Source organism: Buteo buteo, chromosome 6, assembly GCF_964188355.1.
Source record: "Buteo buteo chromosome 6, bButBut1.hap1.1, whole genome shotgun sequence".
NCBI classification, from domain to species: Eukaryota; Metazoa; Chordata; class Aves; order Accipitriformes; family Accipitridae; genus Buteo; species Buteo buteo.
Genome location: NC_134176.1, coordinates 20,332,565 through 20,360,551, shown reverse-complemented (window position 1 = coordinate 20,360,551; position 27,987 = coordinate 20,332,565). Strand labels below are relative to the sequence as shown.

At 38.1% G+C, this 27,987-nt stretch overlaps 1 protein-coding gene across 2 annotated transcripts; it reads left to right on the top strand.

Annotated features, from left to right (window-relative positions):
- Window positions 1–173: 173 nt before the first annotated feature.
- ZC3H14 (zinc finger CCCH-type containing 14) lies at window positions 174–25,788 on the top strand. 2 transcript variants are annotated; one of them, XM_075030022.1, is made up of 17 exons: window positions 174–328; window positions 1,224–1,266; window positions 4,523–4,637; window positions 7,670–7,710; window positions 8,068–8,263; window positions 8,617–9,037; window positions 10,929–11,089; window positions 12,196–12,296; window positions 14,961–15,116; window positions 16,555–16,629; window positions 17,092–17,248; window positions 19,023–19,246; window positions 20,818–20,938; window positions 22,514–22,650; window positions 23,700–23,794; window positions 24,707–24,813; window positions 25,488–25,788. In XM_075030022.1, exons 1-17 carry the CDS (start codon window positions 293–295, stop codon window positions 25,492–25,494), a joined length of 2,193 nt encoding a protein of 730 aa, XP_074886123.1. In that variant the 5' UTR covers window positions 174–292; the 3' UTR covers window positions 25,495–25,788. The 2 variants fall into 2 exon arrangements, with proteins under 2 accessions (XP_074886123.1, XP_074886124.1); XM_075030023.1 differs by lacking the exon at window positions 1,224–1,266 and having other exon boundaries at window positions 200–328.
- The last annotated feature ends 2,199 nt before the right edge of the window (window positions 25,789–27,987 follow it).

The window sequence follows — 27,987 nt, the reverse complement described above, 5'->3', positions numbered from 1 at the left end:
CGGGGAGCGCAGCGGCGTGGCCGAGGACCGCCCGCGGGAGCTCGGGCCTCCTTCTGCCTCCGCGCTACCGCCGGGGCGCATCTCGCCGCCCCGCCGCGGGGGGGCCCGGCCGCGGAGGTGGGGGCGGCGCGGAGGCCCGGCGGCGGCCCGGCAGGGGGCGCCGCAGGCGGAGGCCGCGCACTTTCCGGCGCGGCGCTCCAGAGCCGGCGCGGCCTGCGGCGGGAGCACGGCACGGCGCGACGGGACCGGACCGGGCCGGGCCGGGGCCGGGGCGGCGCGGTGCGACGCGACCATGGAGATCGGCACCGAGATCAGCCGCAAGATCCGGGTGAGGGAGAAGCAGCCGGGTCGCCCCCTCTCCGCCCGCGGCAGGGGCTCGACGCCGCTCGTGGGGGGCAGGCCCGGCCGATGGCTGGGGCGCCGGGCTCCCTCCGGCCTCCCCTCAGACGCCGAGGTGGTGGGGCCGCTGCGGGCCCTGCACCGCCGAGCCCCCTTCCCCCGGCGGAAGGAAGCGGCGGGGTGAAGCCCCAGCCGGGGTTACTGGGAGCTCCCGCCGGCGGGCGGCCTTCGGCCTCGGGGGTCCCCGGGGAGGGGCACGAGCGGGAGAGCCGTTGTCTTGGGAAGCGGAGCCGGGGTCCTGCTGTACCCCGGAGGGCAGCTGCCATCTCTGCCCCGGAGCTGGAGTTCTCGCCCTGCAGCGGCCCACCTGGGACGCAGGCCCGGTACCGGGGGCCGCGCGGGAGAGGGAGCAGCCGTAGCCGGGCGTTCTGGGGTAAGCCCCCGTTACCGTCAGGTCTTGTCAGCTGCTCCCACTCAGCAACCACAGCTTGAAAATCCTGGCAGGTTTGGTTTTTTCTTGCTGAGCAGGGAATGACCTTTTATCAAACCATCCGGGATTCGTTTTCTTTGCACCTTATGAGCCCGGGTGGTCTCTGCTTAAAAAAAGGACAGCTGGGACCTGGAGGTTGTCTGGTAGCACCAGGAACTGGTATATAGGAAATACGGTAGAGAGCGTGAGATTCCTGGTAGTTCTTGCTATTCTGCTGTCAGTCCCTCGCTGTTACAACGTTCATCTCACAAGCAGTGGAGAATAGGAAAAATAGCATGTTAAACCAACGTGGTCAAACAGTTACTTGGACAATCTTTGCTAAGCCTTCCACCTTTTTTGCAGTTAGAAATACTGTGTTGCTCCATCCCTTAAATGCTATTTCATTATTTTTTAGGGTGCTATAAAAGGAAAGTTGCAGGAGCTGGGGGCTTATGTTGGTAAGTTTTATTGTGTGTTTAGCAATCTTCTTTAGGTTCATTGTTGTTAGGTAGGAGACAACCAGCTAGTTAATGAAACAGCCTATTTACTTGTTATTACTTGTGTTACTCCATACAGAAGCCTTAAGCATGAGATGAGTTATCTGAAGTGCTGGACTAGTATGAAAGAAAAAGACTTACTTCATAAAATATGTGTAGTCTAAGTGTAAGAGAAGGCAGTATGTGGACATCAGTGTATGAAGAACTAAAAGGAAATAACTAAGAAGGCTAACCATCTCCCCTTTCAAGGAGAAATGGTGGCAAGGGATTTGAAAGAAAAACAAACAATAGGTCTGTGAATATTTAAGGAAGTTTCTCTGAAGCACAAAGAGAAGCATTATATAAAGCAAGATCCTTGCAAATACAGCAGCAGTTACCTGTGACCCCTCTGAGATGGAGTCGGTCTTAGGCATCTTTTCAAGAGCCTTTTGAATTCAGGGTGAGACATTTGTCAAAATCAGGAGAAAGAATATTACTGTAAGACAGAGATAAGCTGTTTTAGGAGGTGGAAAGGCAATGTCAGAAACACGTAGGACAAATATGCAAAATGTAAGAGCTTGACTGTTAAGGGGAAAACTAAGCCACATTAAGCTAATGTTGATGAAACATATGTAAATGAATCTTAGAGGCAGGGTGGGATTTTATTTTGGATTGTAAGGAGGGAGAGCGATGAGCAGTGTGAGTGTCTGGTTTTTTGTGTTTTGTTTTGGTTTTTTTCCTGAATCCAGGGTTAAATGGATATTGCACTTAAGAGCAGCTGATTTTTACAACAGTAAAAGTTAGTAACTTAACACAGTGTTCTGTTGGAAGCAGAATACCTCAGTCCTGCAACTGCCTTGTTGTCTGTGATACTTGGATTTCAGGTGAAGGAATTGAGAGCGTAGTTCAGAGATCCCATGAGTTGCAGGACCAAGTTCAAAGTTTGTAGTTTGATCTTGAATTCATCTTATTTCCTATTTAAAGGGGCCACTGTATTTATGGAATCAAAATGTATTGACTCCGTAGAAGGGAGTTACCTACGAGCTGATGTTCTGAACTCAGCAGATGCCAAGGAACTGTGATTAGAATTTTTTCATTATAAGGGTGTCTTTTTTCACCATCTCAAAAGTTGTCTTCTTCAGCAACTCGTTTTTGGGTTTTTTTTTCTGTCATTCCAGGTTTCAGTTTCTCAGTCCTTGATTTTTTGTTTGCTTTTTCCTGCATTTCTGAAAAAAATCGTTCTTTTCTCTAATACCAAGATGGTAGTAGAATACTCTGATTCCAACTATGGCTGATTATTCTTTCTCTGTTTTTCTTGTCTTTCTGTTTCCTGTATTCAGAAGGCAGTTCCCAAGACCAGCATATAATGTCTGCACTTTCTTCTTAGCTGCTGAACTTATTTAAATAACTTTGTATTCTTTATCCCCAAGTCTGACTTCCCTTGGCCTCTTTTTTTTGTTTTTAGGCCACTGTTTCCATATTTCTGTCACTTGTCAGGTTTCTTTCCTTGTCTAGAGTATTTTGGACAACTTTTCAAGTAATGTTTTTCAAAGACTCTATTTCTTTCAGGTAACTGGTAAAAATCGGTTCTCCCTCATTCTAGCCTCTGTGAGCAACAACCATGCTTTTGTTTCATTCTGTAACTGCTAGTTCTTATCTTTTGAAATGTCTTCTACAAGACATATTGAAGCTTATTTGTTGTGTAGAACTTACAAAGGAAAAATTCGTATATGTGAAGGAAAATAAAGGTAGTTAAATAGTCATCGACTATCAAAATTTTCAAAAGGCTGGAGTTTTGCATACAATTTAAGTTGGCATAAACCAACATAGTCAGTGAGAGAAGGGTTTGTTTCTTTCTTTGCTGCTTCTATTGTACTGCTGCACGTAATTGTGCTAACTTATGTTTTGATCTATACTTAAAGTATCATCTTCTTTACTTTATCATATGTTGAACCACCTGAGGAGCTGATCAGGTTTAAAAGTAGCTTGGCCAAAAAAAAATAATTCATTCTAAGTTCCTAGATGTGGGTATCCATCCATCCTGTGCAACTTGGAGTTTATATTAAAAAAAAAAAACAACCACCAAAAAAACCCTAGGGTTTATCTAGGCTAGGAATGTGTTATGTTGGAACACTTGAATAGTGATAGTGCAGGTGCAATATATGAATGTTATTTCTGTAGTCTAGGGTACAGATGAATTATTTGCAAGACATAGAAGAAAGGAGATTCCTTTGATTTGTATTTTGATTTCTGTTTAAGATTTTTCATTTTTTAGGTCTTTTTAATGTTCTGTACAGACTTAACTTGATGAAATGAGTACAGCTATGTTAGTGCCCTGGTTCAAATTCACAATTTGAAGTGGTTTTCCCAACTATCTTCACTTACTGTTGTTATGTTCATGTCATGGAGTGGTATTGGAGAGCATGAGGCATTAGATTAAACTGACTATATTGAAATATGTGCCTAAGAAGCATACCTAATGCCCTCGAGCAACAAATGCACCATTCAGTCCTTCAGCGTAGATCAGAGCTAAGCCAAAGTAAAAAGCTGAATACTAAACTCCCCAAACCCTTAATGTATTAATGTCAGAATCTGAGCACCTTCCTGTCCGTTCTGATGAGTAGGCGTAACCTGTGTTGAGCGGTCCAGCAAGGGAATGCATTTCTCACTGTGTATGAAATTGCATACGTTAGGGAGTTAAAAGAATCAGACTCTCAGGGTTGCTGTTCTTTTGTTTTGTTTTGTTTTGTTTTTTAGATGGAAAATCTGGAAGTTAATACAGTTTTGACTTGTTTAATGCACAAATCAGGGATATCTATCTGTTTGGTCTTTGTAACTAAAGGAAATTTGACAAGGGTAAGGTGCTATATTTGGCAGTATTTGAAGTGATGAAAATTGTAGATGGTTGTTAGTATTCAAGTAAAAGGATATAGGCAGCAGAGTGGCTTTCTTTTATTGTGTCCTTTTTGTGTTTTATTTACTCACTTTTTAAATACTATGATCTTATCTTCAGCTTATGCTCTTGTGAAGTTGCGATCTTTTATTCCTCACTCATTGCTGAAACTTGTATTGCACCTCAGAGGAAATGAAAATCTTGTTAATTTGCTTACCTAATCCTCTGCCTGCAGAGACTTTATAGTAGAACAGGAAAACAAATTCTAGTTACATGTTTAAGGATGTTTGCTATGTCTTTTATGATTTATTATACTTTAAAACAACATATTTCTCTTTCTGTTAGATGAAGAGCTCCCTGATTATATTATGGTTATGGTGGCCAATAAGAAGAGTCAGGAGCAGATGACAGAAGACCTTTCCCTTTTCCTTGGAAACAATACTGTCAGGTTTACTGTCTGGTATGTTTGTAAGCTGCTTGTCACACTTCTTATCAGTAATCAGGACTGCTTTCTATAAGTGAAACCAGAGAATTTAAGAAGTTACTTATTTTCCCATTGTGTAATTTACATTAATCAAAACTTTTACTTTGCAGGTCTAACAAGTAAATTATTTTTAGTCCGTCAACAGTTAGGCTATTGCAGTGATAATTAAGTGGCAAACGACTGGAGGGCTTACGTTTTTTGTTTGCTCTTAAGTCTAGTCAAATTTCTGAGTGAAGTGTGAAATGCTCAGGTAAGTGAGGGCCATATGTTGACTTAAAAAAAATTATTTCTGCAAAGCCTACTGTGAGCATAAGAGTGTTATTCACTGTAGTTAGATGTAAAATAGTTCTTCAAAGACAAACTTCTTTGCCTTTATGCTAATAGTGCTTCAGATTGCTGTTGTGCATGGGAATTACTATATCAGGACAGATGAGCAGTGGATCTAATTCTGTATACCGTCTCTGACAAGGCTTAGCACCAAATGCTTAGGTATTCCCACCTCAGCCTGTTTATTTATTACCCCCACGCAGCTGTACAAAACAAAAGTAGAACCCCACAATTATTGTGAGCAGGACAAATTGGCAACAGATGAACTCTTTCTAAACTTCTGACAGTGTGGATTAATTTATGCTATGCTGCATGACAGCCTTAGCCATTATATTTCTCATGCATTTTCTAATACTCAATTTGGCTTATAAACCTTTTAATTAACTCCATGTTTCAGAGGGTCCAAACAAATATTTGAGTCCAGAGATTTTTCTTGCTTTCAGAGTTATGTATTTTTTCAAGTTAATCTTATTTCTGAGTCTCTAACCTAATATAGTTTTAAGGAACGTTGTTTTGTTTTGTATAGATTAGAGAAATACTACATTTTTTCTGCTTTTTCAGTTTGCTTCCTTTGAAATTTTCATACTGACTGGTTACAGTCACTTCCAGTATTTCTTCTGTGTGATTAGTCAAGTTCCCCTTCATTTGGTTAGGAGCTTTTATGCTGTTAAATAGCAGAGAGAAACATTTTAGAAGTTGGGTATTTATGAAACCATAAACATTGACAAAAAGTGAAAATTAGTTCCACCTATTGCAATTCACTGTATTAACTATTTAAACTGATGTATTTCCATGTGACTGTTACTTGTATGGATATAATTTGAGTTTGCTTTCAAAATTTTCAATTTTTTACCTGCATTTGTCAAAAAATACAAGAAAGGAGTGCAATTAAGCATGCACCCCTTTTTAAAAAAGGCATTTATGTTCTTTGTTCCCTCTTGTGGCCTGCCTAGGCAAAACGTTTGGGTTTCACTGTATCAGTAAGTCATGCAGTTTTATTTCTCATAGTAGTTTTGGGAATCAGTTAGACAAATTAGTGAGGTTTACAAGTTGGTGAGGTTAACTCCAGTACTAGGGTTTTGACTGAATCCTGATACACAGAAATAATGCAATAATATGTAGCAGAAAACACTTTTATGGCTTTGTAAATGAAACTAAAACTTTACTAAAAGAAATAATAAATATTTAGAGAAAGCAAATTTCAGCAGGGAAGAGAGATCAAGATTATTTTTTTAATATATATTTAGAACTGGATATCAACTGTATGTAGATATTACACCTCCTGCTGGTTTTGACACCTGTTTAAATTCTAAATGTAATGAGTCTTTTAATCTCAATTCAGTATCCACATTTGCTTATAAATACAAATTCAATGTCAGAGTGCCTTGTCAGGTAACGAAGTAGGTATTGGTTAAAAGAATCATGGAAAAGAAGACATGATGAAACCTATGCAATAAGCTGTAAGAGGACTCATGGAAAAAAGTTAAATAGCATTGTAGTTGGGAGTTTTATATGCTTTTATTTCTTCTAAAGGCAACCCAGAATGTTTACATTCTTAAACATTGGGTCTCTGGCTAAATACAATACTCAACAAGGTCTGCCTTTCTTGGTTTGTCTCTGTAGCTGGTAATTTGGGGTCATCTGGCAAAAGTTTCACAGCAATTCTGTGGCAGACCTGGCAATCCTGCTGGTTGGCCAACACTTCTTACTCTGAACCGAGTGTCAGGTCACAGTTATCCACAGGTCAGTGTGAAAACTTACATGCATCAGCAGAGTTCAACTGACGAATTTTAAGAGTGTTCTAGTAAAAACTCACAAGGAGATGAGCATAAGCCTTCCTCATACTCACATGCAGTCTTACTTTTCCTAGTTTTCAATATGTTTTTGTTCCTCAACTCCTTTTTAATACTCAGTCTAAATTATGGAGATGCCCATGATCAGGTTTGAATTCCAAGTAGGATGTGCATTTAAGTGTTGGGATTTTTTTTCTTTTTTTTTTCCTCCTCTTTCTTCTCACTGTAATGTGTATTTATTTTTAAATAGCCTTATTATTTTGTAGCTTTTTGATACTCTGTATTGCTTCAGCTTGGTGCCTTTTTCACAGGCAAACGGCAAATTCATTACCTTGCTGAAATGTTTTTGCTCACCAACGCATCTCAAAGAATATTGTTGGTATATACAAAGCATGCTGAAAGAATTCTGAGTACATTCAGTGCTGCAAATTGTATATTGTTTATATTTGTATTTAGAATTATGTTTAACTCTGCTGTGTAATTAAAGTTTCATACAGGAAGTAAAATTTTCAGCTATACTTTAGACTTCTAACTCAGGTTTTTTGAATCACTCCTTTTGAAGACATTTAACTCACACCATAGATTGTAGTGAAAGAGTGGAAAGTACTGGCTTTAATTATGTAAACCAGCTAAATGCCAAGAATAGATGATGTGATGAATACCCTACCTGCATGTATGAAGACTCACTGGAGGAAAGATACTTAAAGCCTCCCTTCTGAGGTTAAACATACATCAGTTGATGGGAAGTGAAGTCTTAGATAAATGAGATGCTTGTAGCGGGGGAAAGGCAGCTGGTTTCTGAAAGATGATTATTCTGAATCTAAGTTAAAGTTCTTTTATTTCTCCTTTTTCTCTTTTGCTTCCTTCTCTGTCCCCCATCTATTTCAGGCTCCATGGTGTTTTGGATAAGCTGCGATCTGTGACTACTGGTAAGTAAGAAGATTAATTTTGAGTGAAAGTACGTTTATCTTTTCTGTGTAGTGTTGCATGTCTAATGAGCTTCAAAAAAGATCTGAGCTGACTGTTTTGTTAATTTTCAATTTATATGGTCTTTTGGGTCCTGACTCTTTAGGAAATTGCTTAATATTTTGAGATAAAGAATTTATTTCTAAGTCTAGAATTTATTTCTGGGTGTTTTGTTGCTGATCTTTTCAGCTGAAACAGCTTTCAGCTTGTTGTGTTTTCAGATCTGTGCAATGTCTTGTTTGCATTTTCTTAGTTGCATTTACTGCAAAATCTGTATTGCTGTGCTTTGATGTAAAAATGAAAGGTACCTGTCTCCACAGAACCAACTAGTGTAAAATCTTCAGAATCTAATATCTTTGAGAGCAACCTTCCTTCCAGCAAAAGCAGTTCATGTGTGAGTGATGAGAGGAGGCGTGAGGATGTCTTGCCACCTCTTGCAGTTTCCAGCACTCGGACTGAAAGGAATGACTCAAGAGTTTCAACTAGCTCACAGGAACAAAGGAACACTGCTTCACGGTAATGCTTCTGGTTACTTACTAACACGTGTTCAGACATTAGTAGTTGTGTGACTGTAGTAGCCATTCTGAAGAGCAGGGATACTTGGAAAGATCAAAGTAGTTTTGAACAGTAAAGCATTGCTACAATTTGTTGCATAAAAAATTAAATCAGGAATTTAGTTCCATTTCTTTAAGTAATGGATGGGCTTAGATTAATTAACCAAACTAAAAATAGTGATCAGTGTGTTAAATTTGTATAGACAACAATACCTTAATGATTCTTCCCTGCTGGCTTTGTTTAAAAGACAGTTCTCATTTTCCAGAACTTCATTTGCAGATGAGTTAATAGTTGGTAATTTCTTATTTTATCAGGCAGTCTTGTGAAGATGGTCCTGCGTCCCGCTTAACATCTACAGTCAAGCCTTTGAGGGAATTGTCACCTTCTGAAGCTGTAATTGACATTAAACCTGAACCAGATGATCTAATTGATGAAGACCTAAACTTCGTGCAGGAGAATCCTTTGTCGCGGAAGAAACCTATTGTAACTGTAACTTACGGTTCTTCTCGTCCTTCTGCTGAAATATACCGACCACCAGCTAGCAGGAGTGCAGATGGCAATGTACATGTGCACAGATTGTCGCAACAGAGCAACTTACAGGGGAGCTGGCAGTTAGACACACAAAGCTGCAGGTCTTTGGAAACAGGCCAGTTGTGCAATCCAGAAGCATTTGGCAGCTTAGCAGAAAGTTACAGACCCACATCCAAACTTAGTGCCGATAAAGTAGGCAGTGAGGTTAGTACGATCTAAACTATTGCAATATTTTACACTTGTTAGGAACCTAAATGACTTTGTACACTTCCAGTAAAATCTTGACCTCAGAGAAATTGAAAGACTTCTGTCACTGATACCAGTAGGTTTGGGATTTCATTCTTTGGGTCCGCTGATAAAAAGAGATTGCATAGTTTAACATCATCACCTGACAGGTTGCTGCATCTCAGAGTTAATTAGCTTGTACATCTTCATGCCATATTGGGTTGGACTAATGAGTTAGCACGTCATGATGCACGTGATGAATCAGAAATAATAATTTTGATCTCTAGATCATTGGAACAGCATGGTCTTCTGTAAGTGCTATGTAAATCTCCAGCTTTACACAGTTCCGTAAATCAGTATTTTTGGGATGCTGTTTATTCATACCTATGCTAGATATACATTGGTCTCTAAAGCGCAGATATGTTGCTTATTTGGATTATTATTATTATTATTATACTATTTGGAACCATGGCCTTTAAGAAGTCTTTGGGATGGGTGTTGTACAAGGACAAACTAAAAGGTGATTGCTGCCCTACATACTTTGGAGGCCGGACTAAGGCAGGCAGCGTGATAGTCCTAGCTGATAGTTTTAAGACTATCCGTATGAAGCAGTTAAGAGCCCATTGTGAGAGGAATGAAGATTGTTATGCCTGTTAATGTAACGAAGCAGGAATTTTACATACCTTGTATTCCAAGTGCATCTGTGTTTGTTACTGCTTATATAGTTCTCTGTCTTTGCTACTACTTACCTAATGCTGTATAAAGGACAGTGAATTTTAATCAGAAATCTAGAATGCTTTACAAAGACATGTGCTGATGTCTTTGTTTTTTAAGATGGGGAAGTGAGAATGAGAATATAGTGATTTGTTTAAGGCTGTACATAAGCCATTGATGGATGACAGTCACATCTCTCCTTGGAAATGTTGAAGTCTTGTGATAATTTTCTTCTATTACTCTTTCATGAATAATGTCCAGAAGAGGGCTATTTCAGGAGCATTTCTTGGAACTGTGGACCCTTGCTGTATTCTACCTTCTCTTAGACAAGTTCTTGTGCTTTGGGAAGTTTTAAGTTTAAAAAGATCATTTCTTTAGGTATTGGGTTTCTTACTGTATGAATCTTCTGTATCAGCGTAGTCCAGGTCCATCTTCTAGGATATTTCTTTCTCCTTGGAGGATATAGGATCGTTTAAAGGGTCCTGTGTACAAACCTGGCATCCAGGTGCCTCATTGTGCTCCTGTGTAGTTCAGTGCTGAGTGGTGGTTCCTACAGAAATTATTGATGTGTGCTTTCTCCTATGCTTTCATGCAGCCTAGCATTTAAATTTGTCACTGCCACATGCACTGTGGTAGTGAGTGGCTGTGTCAGAACAGAGACCTTCCACTAACTGGACCATCCTGGCTCTGCATAGCTATTAGTGTTCTTTGGAATATGTCAGCTTGCTAGAAATTAATCCTTACATTAATCTGAAATTAGAGTTGATACAGAGGAGAAAGTAATTCATTCTGATTTCACTTTTCTCTATCAGACTTTCAACAGGTGCATCTTGAAGGGTAGTATGAATTTCTTCGGAAAACACTTTTTCTGTAGGTGTTGGATAAATTGTCTGTACCTTAGATTTTTTTCTTCTCCTTTTCTAAATGTTATTTACAGTTACATTTTTAATGAAATGTTTCAATGTAAATATGTCTGATTTTCATGTTCTCCAGTTCTGTCACTTGTTTCTGCAGACAGTACAGTAGTCCCTAGACTCACGCGACTGGAATGGAAGTTCTCCATCTTCTGGCTCTAGGTAGAATTGCAGTATTTTCTTTGCTGGCTTATTAATACATGTTTTATGCTAAATGAGTTGTTTTGGCTGCTGTATTGTAGGAAGAAAGCTCCAGGAAGAGACGGTTGCCTGTTGTAAGCTCAGTAGTCAAAGTGAAAAAGTTCTGTAATGATGGGGAAGATGAGGAGGAGGAGGAAGACTATGGATTGCGAACAGGAAGTATCTCCAGCAGTGTATCTGTACCTGCAAAGCCAGAAAGAAGGTACTTTAAAATCTCAGTGATTCTGTGTAGTTTCCAGAATGAATTTAATGAACAAAAACTTTGAAAGTGGAAGTGGGGGAAATGTTTGCAGTTTTGAAAATTGACAGTAAAAAAAAAAAAAAAAAAAAAAAAAAAGCTCACTGAATTTTGTCTGTCTCGCAACTCTGTGGGTGAGATGTCTGTTTATATGACTTTTTTCCTCTGATTTTGTAACCTGTTTTTATTATTGTGCATAAGCTGCAATGGAATGTGAAATTTTACACTATCTGGCAAAAGAACATAAATGTTGGCATGTTTCAGACCAGGTATTTGATGTGGTGAAATAATTTTCCAGGAGTTTTAATTGCTTTGTTTTTATTTTGGGAATAGCTTTCAAACCAGTTATCACTTGTTCTTTAAGGTGGTTTTAACATTTCAAAAGACTTGAGAGGTTTTTCCTTTTTTTCTGCTCCCTAATTCTGTCTGAATGTCAGGTGTCGGTCAGAGTACATCAGTGGTTTGTATCTGATTTTCAACAATGAAAGGAAGAACATGCAAACTATGGAAGAGATGGTTCTGCTGGTCTGCAGTGCTAGCTTCTATAAGATTTGTTTTAAGCTAACACACTTTATTGAATTTATCTTCAGTGCCACAGCACATTTATCTGATTTAAACTTCCTTATTGTTGATGTTCAAAGACAAACAGAAAGCTTTTTTTACAACTGATGTGTTTTTGATAGAGTCGGTTTTTAGCTGGATCTTACTCCCTGGGGCAGCTGGATAATTACTAGTGCCAACACAAATGTAGCAACAAATGAGGGGCAGAGGTGGGAGGAAAGGAATGGCACAGTTTGTGCCTTTCAGATGCAGCATGGTTTTACAGCAACTTAAACTGAGTGGTGAAATCATGCCTCTGGACTTCCATTTTTGAAAGCATTTTGTGGATCCCCACCCACTCAGAACAGATGAACAAGCTGAAAACAAATATAGATAAAGTGATTTTAGATGATTATTTTTTCTATCAGTATTATGCATAACTGTGTTAACCTGTTGAAATATCTGTTTAATAAGGATGCAGTTGCTGTTGCAATTCATGTACAATTAATTATTTTTTCTATCTTCCTTAGACCTTCATTGCCACCTTCAAAACAGGCCAATAAGAATCTAATACTGAAAGCAATATCTGAAGCACAGGAGTCAGTTACAAAAACAACCAATTATTCCACTGGTAATTAGCATTATTTTTGTTTGTGCTAAGCAGTAATACTTCTAAGCCCTGTTTTATAAATCCAAGCTAAAGATAGTGCTTAGAGATAAAAGAGAATGTTAAATAGCTCATGTCAGTGATACACATAAGGGATTTTCTAAGTCCTGTGAACATTACATTAATCTTCAATAATGAATTGTGAAAGCATAAACAAGAGAGGAAAGAGTTCAAGCTAGTAAGTCTGTAAAGTTTATAGAGACAAAATGGAAGTGCCAGAAGTTTTCTGAAGTTAATAGTTGCCAAGGAGAAAGTGTTCAGTATTAGGCAGGTTGTTTGATCTAATTGGTTGCTCTTTTTTCCCTTTCTGCACTCTCTTCCTTCCTTCTGAGAGAGGAGGAGAAAAAAGGCCAACAGCATAAAATCAAAATGCACTGGATATAGGTAATAGAAATGCAAAATAACAAGCAACATACTGCTTGATATATCAGCATATATTGTCTTTAAACAGTGAGGCTGCATTTTTAGTTCAGTGGTTTTAGGTATTGAGTTGAGTTGATACAGATACTGAGCAGTTGCCTGTATGGAAGAATTGAGTTCTCCTAGCTAGGAGACACTTCTGCTGAAGAAGGGCAAATCCAGCTGTTATCTCATGTTCTTTCATCTCATTGTGTGGTAATAAATTTAGTGTTGTCAGCAGGAAGCATTGCACATTGCAAGGGAAGAAGCATTCACTATACAACCTAAGTAATGACTTTTATCCCATCTGGAGCAAGACTGAAAGCTATCCAAAATCTCTTGCCTGCTCTCTCAAAACCTGCAACCTAACTAGGAAACACATATCTTCCTTCTACATTAACATTTACAAAATGGTTATTGTGAACTTCTTCCCTGTTTTCTTACTGTTGTATTTTCAAGGTTGCGCAGGTGCTGATAAGTAGATCTAAAGTCATGAGATGTGTATGGAGTTTTCTGTGTTCAAAGGCTCTTGAATTGGAGATGTCTATGCATGTTAGAAGTGGGATAGAGAGTGAGCATATTTTAAAACAGAGAGAATTGTATGGATGACTAATAAAGGTCATTGCCAAACTTGGAATTGAAGAAAAATTAAGTTAGAATAGTTCTAGTAAACTATTGAATTGCTTGACTACTTACAAAATATATTTCATACAGTAAATGAACTTCTAAAGGAAAATTATGCTTCTTCATTAATAGCAAATAATGTAAGTGCCTCCCAAGCATTAAGAGCTTGTCTTCATTCTAGATGGTAAGCAGAATGAGCAGTTTAAGAGATAAGAGCACTGATGCTCCTAAGTTCTGATGCCAGTTATCCCGCAAGGAGTGTTTATGGTGGAAAAAGCAGCAACACAGGGAACAGTGCTTCAGGGTGATGCAGGAAGCTCTTTCCTGTAATATGGAGGGAAATAGAACATAGCCAGAAAACTTTAAAATCAGTTAAAACTATTGATTTTTAATAGTGGTGATCTTGTAGTTTGGCTTACCAACATGAGAATATTTCAGTGGAGAGACCAAAAAGCACCACTTTGTGGCGTAATACAGGCGTGATTTATGAATTTTATCTGAAGTATCATGCAGGCTCTTCCACTTCAGAGGTAGTATTTCATGTATTTTTTAACTACTTTGAATGAAATGTGGTAATAAGCTAGTTCGAAATACATAGGTAAAAGAGAATGGTAAGATCGTAAATGACAAATCCAGTACTGTATGGTACCTTTTTAGTTGTATGTGTCAGAAGTTGAGTGCTGATGTGATACTCAGCCAAGGGAAGAATATGCTTAGCTTTTCACAACCAGTTCTGACAGTCTTAGCAGAAGGCAAGTAAAGAAGTCAACCTGTTGTCCTGCTATCCCCAAATTCTATGCTACAACTACCTGAAAAGAGGCCTACAAGTACCTGAAAGGAGGTTGTAGTGAGGTGGGTGTTGGTCTCTTTTCCCAAGTAACAAGCAATAGGATGAGACGAAAAGGCCTCAAGTTGCACCAGGGGAGGTTTAGATTGGATATTAGGAAAAATTTCTTCACTGAAAAGGTTGTCAAGCATTGGAACAGGCTGCCCAGGGAAGTGGTGGAGTCACCATCCCTGGAGGTATTTAAAAGATGTGTAGGTGTGGTGCTTAGGGATGTGGTTTAGTGGTGGGCTTGGCAGTGTTAGGTTTTGGACTCAATGATCTTAAAGGCCTTTTCCAGCATAAGGGATTCTATGATTCTGTGACTCTGCTGTCATTGAGTTTTATATTCTATTTGCAAGCACCCTAGCATAGGGTAGCTGGCACGGTATGAAAAGTACACATTGATAATCCGTGATTATTTATATGAAAAGTGGAATGAAAAGTGATTTCAATACCATAAGAAAGTACCAAATTAATTATGTGTAGAAGTGGATGAATGAATACTTTGCTGATGTCTCTCTAATTCTTCTCATGCTGTTTTGTCTTACAAGTAGATGTTCTGAGGTGCCACTCACAGAGTGCTCTATGCACATGCACGAATGTGCTTTCACGCTAAGAATTTTGCAGGTAGCTAAAGATGATTTTTGTGGAGGCAGATCCTTGGGATTTTGTGTGTGTGTGTGTAGGAATTTATGAGAGTTATTTTAGTACTATATGTAAAAATAATATTGTTGTGTGATTGGGTTATATGCAAATGATTTACCATTGTCTCTTTAAAGTTCCACAGAAACAGACTGTTCCAGTTGCACCAAGAACTCGAATTAGCCCAGAAGAATCCCAGTTAGAAGTAATCCATGTGCAAAACAGACTGCCTGCTCTGAGTTCTCAGCTTCAAGTAGAAGAGCCAAAGGAGCAGACAGTTGAAGGAATTCAAGGTCATCTGATAATGTTTTTAAAAATTTATACCAGGGAATGTCATTTCACAACAGGCTGAGCAAAGAAAAGAAATGCTTTTAATTTTTAATACACACGCGCGCGCGCGCGCACACACACACACACAACCTCAGAGAAATTAATCAGTAAGGAAAGGTGGTAAAGCATTCAGGCGTATCACTGAAGAATAATTTTGCATAAGCAAATGCAGTAAGCAAATGTATCATTTATATTGGGATAACTTCTGTTTTCCCCATCCTTTGCATTTTTTTCCTTAATATCTTGTAGGAGTAATTCTGTCATAAAGCTTATGTGAGAGAGTTAAGATACTTTACATTTGCAGCATATGAAGTATTAAAAGATTCTTTCTGACATGTTGTTACCACACAAATAGTTTAAATGTTTTATTTTTTTGTGTAAATATTGGAGTACTGTATTTGCTGTTACAGGACAGTTGATACCAGTATAACTGTGTGAACAGTAAGCTTTGTTTTTACTTCTGTTATGAAACTCCCAGAGGAAAATGGCATAGCATATAAAGGCAATCAAAGTATCTTTTCAATGTGATTTTGTTACAAAAAAGTGTATGTGTGTGTGTGTGCATGCCAGCTACAAGGAATCATAGAAATAAGTGGAAAAACACTTCTGTAAGAAGAAGTTAGTTTACTCTTGCTAAGTGTTCAGATATTTAGATTGGTGAGTAAAATTTGGTTTGAGTAGGATCTTTGTTACATCAGCTCACAGTCATTGTTAAGGAATGGGCCACATTTGTTATTAAAAAAAAAAATACATATTTTTTTTCAGTCTCTTATTTCTCATACAGATGTATTTGGAATATTTCTGCCAACATAAAATAGTTGGAATTGTATCTGTAAAGTATGTAAGAAGCTTTATCAGTCTTTGAGTTAATGTACAGAAAATATTTATGCTAAGTATTTTTGCTTTTGCCATTGAAATGGAAATGACAGCTTGCTTAGGAAACCTACAGAAAGCAAAATACAATTTTTCAAACCATAAGTTAAATGTAGAACAGTGCTACTCTGATTTGTTTCGCCTCTTTTAAGAAGACTATAAAGTAGTCCCTTGTAGTTAGCTGCTTTCCTCTGTGTGTGTTCTCTGAATAGTCAACACCTCTACAAATAAGGAGGAAGAACTTGGTCTTTATAAGTTGCTGTACCCACAGACCTAATTTGCACTGAGCAATGATTATGGGAAAGACTAGAGTCTTTCAGTATTTAGATTTTGCCATGCCATCTGGCTGGAGAAAACTTGGTACTGTTTCTGAAACAATGAGAAAGGGGTTCATAACAGTGAGAATGGCTTCTTTTGGGGTTGTTTTGTTTTGTTTTGTTTTTTAATCAGAGGCATTAGAAGAGTATGCTTCAGGTCTTTAATCTATAGTTTCATTTTGACATGCTTCTAATTACTGGGTTTTTTTAGGAGCTGAACAAAAGGAGCTCTCTTCCCGGCTCCAGATTGATCCTGTGATTGAAGATACCTTGCAAGTGACTCAAGGTTAAGTGTTGTGTTCTTCTATTCCTAAATAAAAATTGCTGGTTTTCAAATTGAACACTACTGGTCAGTGAATGTTAAAATAAAACTTGCTTTTCAATTAATTATACTGATTTCTAATGTTTTCTAGTTTCTACATCTCTAAGGAATAAAAGTGTAATGTCAGTAGGTGTTCAAAGTGTAAGAGATTTTGGGGGTATGTGGACCCCCTTCAATGCTGTTTCAGCACAGCCGTTACAGTAACAGAAGCTTCCTGGTCTGGCCTAATATGGCCTGTGGCTCCTGCTGATACACTTCTGTGGAATAAGCAAGGAAGTAAAAATGTTTTCTGGAAGCTACTAGTTAGAAATGAAAACAAAATAAAATCAGCTTATCAGCAATGTAAATTGATATTAAAAAGTACGCTATAAGTTAAGAGTACAACCTTATTTTTCCTCTTTTCTATGTATTTTTCTCCCAATTCAGATTACTATGATGCAGAATCTATGGTCCATACAGATACTAGGTCATTTATCCTGAAGAAGCCCAAATTATCTGAGGAAATAGTGCTGCAGAATCAGCAATTGGGAAAGAGGACTACAGAGGCAATACGAGTACTCTCAGGACGTCTAATACAGACACGGTAAAAAGTTATTACTTTTGGGACTGTTACTAGTCAGAATGCTTGTTTGTGGTGTAGATGGAATCATTCAGTTGTACTTGCGCTTTGTCAGTCCAGTCAGGATCTGTGACATCATGGAAAATGGACTGACATTGAATAGCAGAGGAAAAAAAGCAGGGACAAAAAAACCTCCCAGAAATCCTTCTAAATGGAACATAATTCCCAAACTGTAGCTTGAGCATGTCTTTGATTTGCGAGAAAGATGAAGAAGGAACTGAAAAGTACTGTTCTTTTTGTCATAGCTGTTCTGATTTCTGAAATCTTAGTTAAGTAATAATTTTGCTTAAATTGCCTTTAGTTTTACATCTGTTTCACACTGAGATTACATATCTTAAGAAATGTCTTTTAACGCAATATTGAGTATGGTGGATCCTGAGCTCTCAGTGCTAGAAGGAAAACAGCACATTCTGCATGCAGGTAGCTCAGTGCCTGTAAGCCAACAAACAGTTAAGTGGCATGTGGGACAAGTCATTTAAAGCTCCTTACTAGTGAGTTTGGCCAAGAGAAGTTTAAAGTTCATGTCAGCTTCAAATGATGTGTTGTGGATGTTTTTTCATTTCCCCAAACGAACAATGGCCAGTGTACAGTCATTTTTTAACTTGTTAAAGGCCTCAATAGTTTCTGCTACCAAATAGTTTTCTGTATCTTACCTGTTAGAGTTAAAAACCCCTCACAACAATGTGATGTACTTCATCACTGCGGGCTGCTGTGTTTGAGAAACTGCTAGTATTTCCTTTCTTTGAGTGGCTTTAAACAGCCGGTGTTAATTAAAAATAAAACCAACAATGAACAAACAAACCCAAAAGGATAACCTCACAATGCCACAGTTGAAAACTGTGACTGTGCTACAGGAGAGTGGTAAATTTCTGCATGTGAATAGGTCAATTTCTGACTCCTTGAACCTGAAAGTTCTGGCTAGTGATGTTTTTAATGTGTTGTTTTTCTCTCTTCTTAAAGGCATTTCACACTGTAGTTGCTTTTAGCCTAATTTCATAGAGAAGCAGAATTTATACCATCACTGCTTGTCAAAGATGACAAAGCCATAGTGTCTTTCCAAATATTTAGAATCACAAGCTGTTCAGGAAATCCCTTGGGTGAAATGGGTGAGACGGTGGCAGATTGGAGAAAATGTATGCATCCACTGTTTTTATACTCCCTCTTTTATCCACGTTGACTACTGTCAGATGCAGGATACTAGGCTAGACTGATCTTTCGATCAGGCTGAGCATCAAAGTTCTTGGTGTCAGTACTTCAATTCTCTCTTCCTAGCCCTAAAGGCTTTTACACCCACTGTTTCATAATGTGCTGTTCAGTATTTTTGAGGAGACACCTGTTCTGTGTGTTAAAAGGTTCGTGATTCCAAGAATTTTATTTATGTTGACTTTTTTTGTCTCAAAACTGTAAATTCCTCAAAAGATTAATCACTTTCCTTTATTTAACTGTGTCTGTAAATGAGCTTTCGGATCTGTCTGTTGACCAGAATGCAACAAACTGAAATGTACCTGCCAAATTCTCTGCTGTATGCCATTGAAAGCTGTATTTCTTGTTAGTGCTTCAGGAAGACTAGAAGGCAAACTTAACTGGAGTACATTATTAGTAGTATTAAAACAAGGTTTGTTACTGCGTGACTCTCCATAGATTAGCTTGCACTACTTTTAGTTACTAGTGCAGCTCATTTTTACTCAAACCTCTTGAGTCAGAAAATCTATTTTTACTACATTTCTTTGTTTGATAGAGACCAGCTTGCACAGCCAGAGAAACCTGCTAGTCCCAAGTTCATCGTGACTCTGGATGGTGTGCCCAGTCCACCGGGATACCTTTCTGATCAAGAAGAGGAAGATATGTGTATAACTGAAGGATTAAAGCCAGTTATCCAAAATATGTGTGCCGGCAAAGGATTAAAAGGCCTTCGGGCACAGCAGATGCAAATTGTAACCAGGCAGCTAGAGGGCTGTGATGGTAATTATGCTTACCAACAGGATCTAACATTGATGTGGTGGTTTGATTGTGGATAGAACTCTTGGATATATCATTCTTAAGAAATCAAAGTGATGGCATTTATTCTTCAAATTAGAACACTCTTTAGGCAAACGAAATGTGGTAGTTCAGTGGGGTCATATCTTTAGAAGCCTTTGTCTTGGTAAACTAGAGCAATATGGCACACAGGTAATTCTCCACGCATCTCAGTATTGGTAAAATTTGTGGTTTTTCTTTTGAATATGTAGTTTGTCTTCATTGCCAGAAATCTGCACTTCTGGTTGACCCATTATCATTTGTCCCCATGCTGATGGGCAGGAGATTTTATGATGAACATTTTGCTGTGCCTTGAACTTTAAAAAAAATGTCAGGTGGTATTAATGCTTCTGTCTAGATTTGTGATATCAAAAGGAGCCTGTTAAGTATAAGGTGTTTAGGTAGAGTCAAGTTGCTAGAAACTCTGAAAGTAGAACTTAAACAGTGTATGATTTTGACTTGAAGATTTGTATATTCAGGATACCTTCTGAATAACATGGGAAATTGCTTGCTGAAGCCTATGTTTGAATTGTTTAGAATGCTGACATGATGTTCAAAAATAGAGAGGATATTGTTTTGTCATAGACCTGTTGAATATGTGCCTTAAGGTCATGCTTGGATTCTTTTTTTTTTTTCTTTTTAGTTTTCTTATGAAAATAAAGACCTTTATTTTCCATAGTAGCAGAGCACCTAAATTTTCTGAACTAAATAAAGAATCAGCAGTCCTGGAAAGCTTTGAAAAGCCAAAGGTTTAGGCAGATTTTGGAAAATAAGACAACAGTGAAGGTATATGCTTAATTGCCTGAATTTGCAGAATGAGGTTTTACAAGGTTCATGTAAGAGTGGTGAAGTTATTGAATGTTTCAGCTTGGAGTTTCTTAAAATACTTTCTGGATTGGAGTCTGGGTTCAGGTAACTGAAGTGAATCTGGTATCTGTATGAGCTGATTACACAGAAGTGGTTCTTTTTTGTTGTGTGCCCCCATACTAATAAATCATATCTGATTAGTGTAAAAATTGATTTCTTACTTTATCTCTTGAAAAATTTTCTGGAGCCAAAAATATCTTGGAGAAAGGAAGCAGAGCTATTATTAACACATGGCTCAGCAGAACAGTCGTAACTAAGGTTCAGTTGAAGAATCTTTGTCTTGTCTGATCAAGATCTGGTCTGTTTGACTTTCACACCTCAATTTGGATTTGTGAAGAAAATTAATTTCTTTTGCTTCTAAACAGAAACAAGTTTGATCTTTTGTCACCAAAAGGCAGCTCTCAGTCCAATATTATGACTTCTTTCACTTTGTAGTTTTGGAAATTTTCTTCAGGTAATATGATTTTACATAAATTTTTGCTGTCATGGCTTTCTTTGATTAATAAATGGCTTATCAAGAACTGCGTTAAAAGGAGAGAGAGAATAGGAAATATTGTGAATTTCAGTTGTGCTGTATTGTGTATGCCAAACTGCATATGGGAATCATAAAGGTCCCAGCTTGTTTTTTTTCTTTTTTCTTTCCTTCCTAGTGGACATGGAACAGTTAAATATGCTGCAAAAACAGGAGAAGGTGCTTGAGCGCTGCAAGTACTGGCCTGCCTGTAAAAATGGAGATGAATGTGTGTACCATCATCCCACTCTACCTTGCAAGTGAGTAGTGCAAAGCTCATCCACTTGACACCTTATTTTTATTTTGGTGCTACAAATTTCCCTTCTGTTAATAAATATTCCAGGGCAGCGTAAGTCTGTTAGGGTAGGATCGGAGCTAGATTATCACACTGTAATTTCTTCTGTTTTCCTCCCATCTACTGTGTGTCAGAATACAGTGATGTTTTCAATAAGTAGAGTCAAAGATGTGCTCATGCAGAACAAAGCTTAGTTCGGCATTCAGGCTGGTGGTTTTGTGTTGCTTAGAGATGTGGGAATTGGTGTCGTCTTAAAACAACAGGCACTCTTCTGCTAGGTGTCAAAATGCTTTTGAACATGTTAGGGTACTGTTACATAGTAATGCAGTGATTTTTTTTTTTTTTTTTTTATTTGAAAGTGTTGTGGTTTAATCCCAGCCAGCAACCAAGCACCACACAGCTGCTTGCTCACTTCCCCACGCCCAGTGGGATGAGGGAGAGAATCAGAAAAAAAAAGTAAAACTCGTGGGTTGAGATAAGAATGGTTTAATAGGACAGAAAGGAAGAACATAATAATAATAATAATGATGATGATGATTATGATAATAACAATAATATGACCACAATAATAACAAAAGAATTGGAATATACAAAACAAGTGATGCACAATGCAATTGCTCCCCACTCACCGACCGATGCCCAGTCAATTCCCGAACAGCAATTTCCCCCTCCCCCCAGCCAACTCCCCCCAGTTTATATACTAGTCATGATGTCCATCGGTATGAAATATTCCTTTGGCCACTTTGGGTCAGCTGCCCTGGCTGTGTCCCCTCTCAACTTCTTGTGCCCCTCCAGCCTTCTCGCTGGCTGGGCATGAGAAGCTGAAAAATCCTTGGCTTAGTTGTTGCTAAGTAGTGTTTATACTAAAAACATCAGTGTGTTATCAGCATTCTTCTCATACTAAATCCAAAACATAACACTATAGCAGCTACTAGAAGGAAAATTAACTCTATCCCAGCTGAAACCCGGACAGAAAAAAAAGGTTAACTCTTGAATGTGCACTGTGCCTTTGACTTCTCTTCCACAAGCAGCAACAGTCTAGAAAAACAATTTCTGTTTTGAGATAAATGTTACCAGATTGGGTAGTTTCATTTACTCAGACATTTGAATTTTCTTTTAAAATCTGGTAACTAAATTCAAAATAACACTTTCTCTTCGGTGAATGAACCATGCTACTTAGGGAATTCTGTGCCCCTCTGGGTGAAGGTCTGAATTCACAGTGCCTTTGCTGCTCTGCACTGCACGCTAAGAATAATGCGTCTTAGCTTGCAACAAGTAGCTTGCTACCAAACTCCACTGAGTGTGAGGCAGTTCAGTTATTTAATGCATGTAAAGAGTGTCCACAGGGAAGCTGAATATAGATCTGCTCATGTACAGCTAGTACACTACACCCGCATGTCCTGCTTTGGAAGTAACCAACACAGGTGCGCAAGCCCTCTTGTAGTTCTGGCTTTCTGTGATATTCTGGCTTTCACGTGCAACAGCTGCTTGGGGATTTTGCTCGGAGTATGGGCTTATGACGCAATTTCTTTTCCCTCAGAGTTTTTCCTAACTGCAAGTTTGCTGATAAATGCTTGTTCATCCATCCAAACTGTAAATACGATGCAAAGTGCACTAAGCCAGACTGTCCTTACACTCATGCCAGTCGACGAACCCCCCATCCATCTCCTAAACCAGGTGAGCATCTCTTGTTTTTCTGAGCTTTAAACAAAAGTGCTGAAGGGAGAACAGTGTATTTAGAAGCAGAAACTGACAGTGGTGAAAAAATAATTTTTTGCTTGATTTGACTTAATTTTCTTTCAACTCTTAATGCTAGATGCAGAACAATAATCCAGTGTTACTGCAAAAACTGTTATCAGAAAAATCCCTTAATGCTCTTATGCAAGAGTCCATAAGAAATCTCTGTAAGGCCAAAGTGGTGACTTGCACAAGTAGTCCCTTCTTCTGGAGGGATTAGCTAGCATTGCAGTTTTACTCAAATTTGTTTCTTAAATTGGATACATGTTGTATCAAGAGCTTGTGGCAAATTGGAAATGGAGGTTTCTGTCTTTGTATGAAGATTTTTTTTTTCAATGGCACTGTAGGAGTTAACTTTATGTAATGATGAGATGACTTTCAGGGATGAGGTTACCCAGTGAAGGCAATAGCCGTTTTTGGATTACGGGTTGGTATTGCTGAGGCTTTGAACAGTGCCAAGGTGGAGGGCCTTTACTCCACTGAAGTCATGCTCCTCAGGAAGTGGTTTAGCCCTTAGTCATATTACCGTGCAGTGTTGTTACTTTGCCAGAAGGCAGAGTACAATAAGCTTATCTCCTGTATCATTTCCAGCAGCTCCTCTGTATTCCTGGAAAGTGCACAGCCAGTGCTTTTCAGCCCAGTTAGCTTAAACAGGCTTGCTGCTGTCTAAACTTAACATTTTAATTTCTCTGCCTACTGTAACCTCTGCTTAATTTGTTGGAAGCATTGCCATGGCCAGGGTACCTTCTGTCCTGAAATGGTGAAGAATCAAGACTAACGATTACCTGATAGTCTTGTTCTGACCCCAGGATGAGATCCACATAGTGCATTGTGATAGGCTTCCTGCATTTCTTGCAGAACTTTGGTGTATTGTAAAACATAATTTCTTGCAGAAGGATTGATATATTTAAGTTTGCGTGGAACTATATTAAAAAAGCAATTTATTCTGATCCAGGCTCACTTCCTGTTCTTTTCTTTTCTACTCTTAGCACCACTACCCACACCATCTATATCCTCCAGTAGTCCGCTGTGCAAGTTTTTTCCTGCTTGTAAGAAAATGGAATGTCCATTTTACCACCCAAAAGTAAGAATTATCTCCTACCTCTTCCCTTCGTTTCTAGAAAGACACTTGAAATATGTTACTTTGGGTCAGGAAATGTCACTAGCATTTCACACTTTTTGCTTTTACTTTTCACTTCATAACTTTAGCTCAGAAACAGAATGTGCAATGGCAGTGACTTAAAGAATTTGGAAAATGGTATTTTTAAATAATCTTTCTACCAGATGCTTCTGGGGAGTTTCAAACACGCAGCCAGCCATAGCGCTTGTCAAAAACCTGCCCCACCAGGATGTTGGGAGCAGAGGGGGAGGACATCTTGTAGCCTATACGGAAGGAATACGTTTCAGACTCTTGACTTTTCATTCAGATATGCTGCAATATACAAGACCATTAAAGACTGCCCAGTTACCCTGGAGTATATTAACGTAATTTATACAGTACAAGAGTTTATACCTCCGGTACTTCTATACTACATAATCGCATCCCTGTATATTCTTATGCCAGTAAATTGAGTGCTTTTTCAAGCCCTAACAATGCTGAAATGCACTGGGTCCCCCAGACTCTGTTCCCAGATACTGTTAGCCAGATACTCGGGCTTTTCCTCTGTCTTTCAGATAATGCTGTCATGCTTCTAACTTGTGCCCACAGATGAGTTGAAACTGAACTCTGCAAACCCTTAAAAGCAAAGGAACTTCCACCTGTCAGTGCAGTGGCAGTTTTGGAGCATCTAATTCATAATTAATGCTTTTGAAAAAGGATTTCCTTCTGTCATTGGGTTGAACTCACTGCAGTAGTTTACAGAGCTGTTGATTCAATTAGCTACTGGATATGTCATATAGGAATACAAATCTGCATGTAACACATTCTAGGTTAGCTTGTTCAGGAGTTCAGGCAGCCAGCTTGGAGCAGCCTCTTCTGAAATGCTTTCATTTTTAGCATTGTAGATTTAATACCCAGTGTACAAGACCAGACTGCACTTTTTACCATCCAACTATTGCTGTACCTCCACGCCATGCCTTGAAATGGACTCGAACTCAAACCAGGTGAGATACGTTCCCCCCCCCCCCCCTTTTTTTTTTTTTTAAGATTTTATTTTTCTCAGTTAGGTTTATAGTGTATATATGTTGTGACTTATGTCACTAATGTAATTTTACTCACAGGAGTAGTGTGTGTGTGATGAACAATGAAGATTGTATGAAGATACCTGTTACAGGCATCTTTAAAGAGAACTCTGTACTGTTTGGTTTTAGTAGTATAAACATTAACTAATGTGATGAAACCCTGAAAAAACAAGTGCCCTGCAGCTAGGGTATGGCAGAGTCGCTGGAATCCTGATCTGGACGCGTTGTGTTTACTGAGTTTTATTTGAATAAAGCTGAAAATCCAACATCAGCTTTTCTTTACCATTGCTTTATCTTGCGTCCAAGCTGTCTTCTCCACAAAATGTTCAGATGTTTCTCAGAGTGTTTCTGGCAGAACAGGTCCCTCGGGTCATCTGTCCATGACTTCATAAACCAGTAGCAAACTTCCCAAAGCTGCAGTCATTGGCCTGTCTGAAAGATAGTCAAATCATGTGAGCCTTTCTCTCCAACTAATCTCATCTGCAACGGTCTTAATCATTGCAGGGGTAGGATGCAAATCAGTTCTCAAATCCTCTTTACAGAGTGGCAGGAGTGTTACCTAAGTAAAAGTGAATTGTTTGTCTCCTTCCCCTCAGTGAATGATCCTGATACAACCTCGGACTGAACTTTGCCTCCTTTGGACAGTAGCGGAAAGGAAGATTAACTGCCAGGGGCACAGGATGTTAGAAAAAATCATGCATTTTGAACTTTTAATATACATTGTTTTCATAAGATGAAGTTGATTGCATACTTGAAATGTCTCCAATTTTCAAAGTTTGTAAGTTTGAGCAATTTTACATTTTTTTTACGCTGTAAGAAGAAAATGTCTGTGTAAGAAAAGTTTTACTTTAAATTCCATTAAAAACTTTCAAAGCACATTTTGTGTTCTGTTTGGGTAATGTTTCTTGCTTAAGATTAGGTGTGTTGAAGAAATAAGTAAGTGTGTGTCATCAGAAGGACTTAGCTTATTCTTGTAGTCAGATCATATGGCAAATGTTTGGTACAATGCATACAACTGAACTGATGTCCTGGCAAACAGTGACTGAACTCTTCACACACTCACAGGGAAAAAGCAAGTAGATGGTTTGTCTTTTGAGCGTTTTTTCCATTAATAGTCATCATACCCCTGATGATACTTTCTCAAATGCTGAAAAAACAAAGACAAGGCAACAAAAATGCTTCATAAGCAAGAACAATTAATTAAACAATTAGTGATACTGTGTTCCCGTTAAGAAGCCTATGAAATTAAATACTGCTTCACTTGAAAAGAAATGGTTTCAGATGTCTCCATTTTATACCAGGAAGCTAGAAAGTACCTCTCTGAATCTCCTTCTGAATAACTCTTTTTTTTGTTTTTTTTTTTTTTGTTTTTTTTTTGGGGGGGGGGGTGTTGGGGTTTTTTTGGTTTTGTTTTTGTGTTGTTTTTTGTTGTTTTTTGTTGTTGTTGTTGTTCCAGTACACCTGACTACTGGGCCTACTCTGTAATTATCTCATCTCATTTGATAAAGTTCCTGTGAGTTACATTGCAAAAAATAATCCCAGGAGGTGACCATAATATGTTTAAGTGATATTATAACAATGAAAAGTATTGAGCCATAACATAGATGCACTTTTTTATTAAATCTTCTTTATCTTTTGGGGAACTACATTTTCACAAAAATATACAAAAGAATTTCTTTTTACAAATATTTACAGTCAATATCAGAAAACAATGTTAGCTACATATTTTAAACTTAAATTTGACAAATATAGTCTTGAATTCTGAAACTTAACACTCCAGGAAAGTATTTTTAATTTTTTTTTGTGTGAAATAAAGTACTCAAAGTTCATATTCAAATTTAAAAAAATCTTAATGCAAAAATCTTACATTTAATTTTTTTTATATATATATATATACTTTAAATAAACATACAACATTGTTACAGGGATTAGATGTTCATGGTGGAAACTAAAATGGAGTACACTTAAAACCATGATCCTTATTACAGTAATACATGACCATACCTTTGGACTAGTTTAAAATACCTTTTTTTTCTTTTTTTTTTTTTTTTTTGTTAAAGCAAGAGGGATTATCTGAAACACTCCATAATGAAACACAACAACTCTGAACAGACAACTGGATTTAAGCTTAAAAGGACTAGAGTAAAATATTTTCCTAAGGTGACCTGACAGGGGAGTGGATGAGCAGAAGATGGGCTCGTGCGTTGTACGGAGTAATGCTGAAATGGATTCCCAGATGAAAGACTTCAAATTACATTATTTTTCTATAGAATTTTCCAATGCCTTCATTACCCGTCCCTTTCAGAAGTAACTGCCACCATGAAGCTATTTTCCTGTTCAGTGTGAGATGAGGACATCATAGTAATTTGTAAGGGCAGCAACAAACTAATACTACCTCCATTGCTGAGTTTCAACAGCTTTGATGTTTTATAGCCTACTGTACAGTGTTTAGCATAAGGCAAGCTGCTGCTTTTTCTCTGCTAAAAAAAAGTGAATAAACCAAGCCACAAAGCTAAAAGTGTATGTATTTTTAAAGGGAATGGTTCTAATGCATTTACTTAGATTGTTACATTAGTTTAAGATTTAAGATCATTGTGGTGTCGAGTGTATTCTTACACGAGATTTTTACATTAAAAATGCATTAACTTTCTTCACAAATTAGTAACGCAGCTTCTCCCCATTACTTAATATAATATGCTGTATACCTGTAACTGAACTAAAAAGCATAAATGAAGCTTATAATTACCAGATACTGCTTTTCTTTTAAAAAAAAAAACCACTATTTTGCACCTAAAACCACAACACAATGATAAGTAGTAGGAAGTAAAAGAAAAATAGACCAAAAATGTGGAAAGTACTACCCAACAGCACCAACGTTTCACAAAAGTACAGAAAACTCTATTTTTTTCATGCAATTTGTGCCTGTGTTCATGCTTGGAGTTTCTTTAGAAACTATATTTAATAAATTCCCAAAGAATACAGTATAGAGCATGTCCCGGCTGTGAGTGGTGTTTGAAAAAATCAGGGAGTTATAGAAGTACCATTTACAGTGCCATAGCTGAATATCACTTACTCAGATTTTAAGTAATGTGCCAG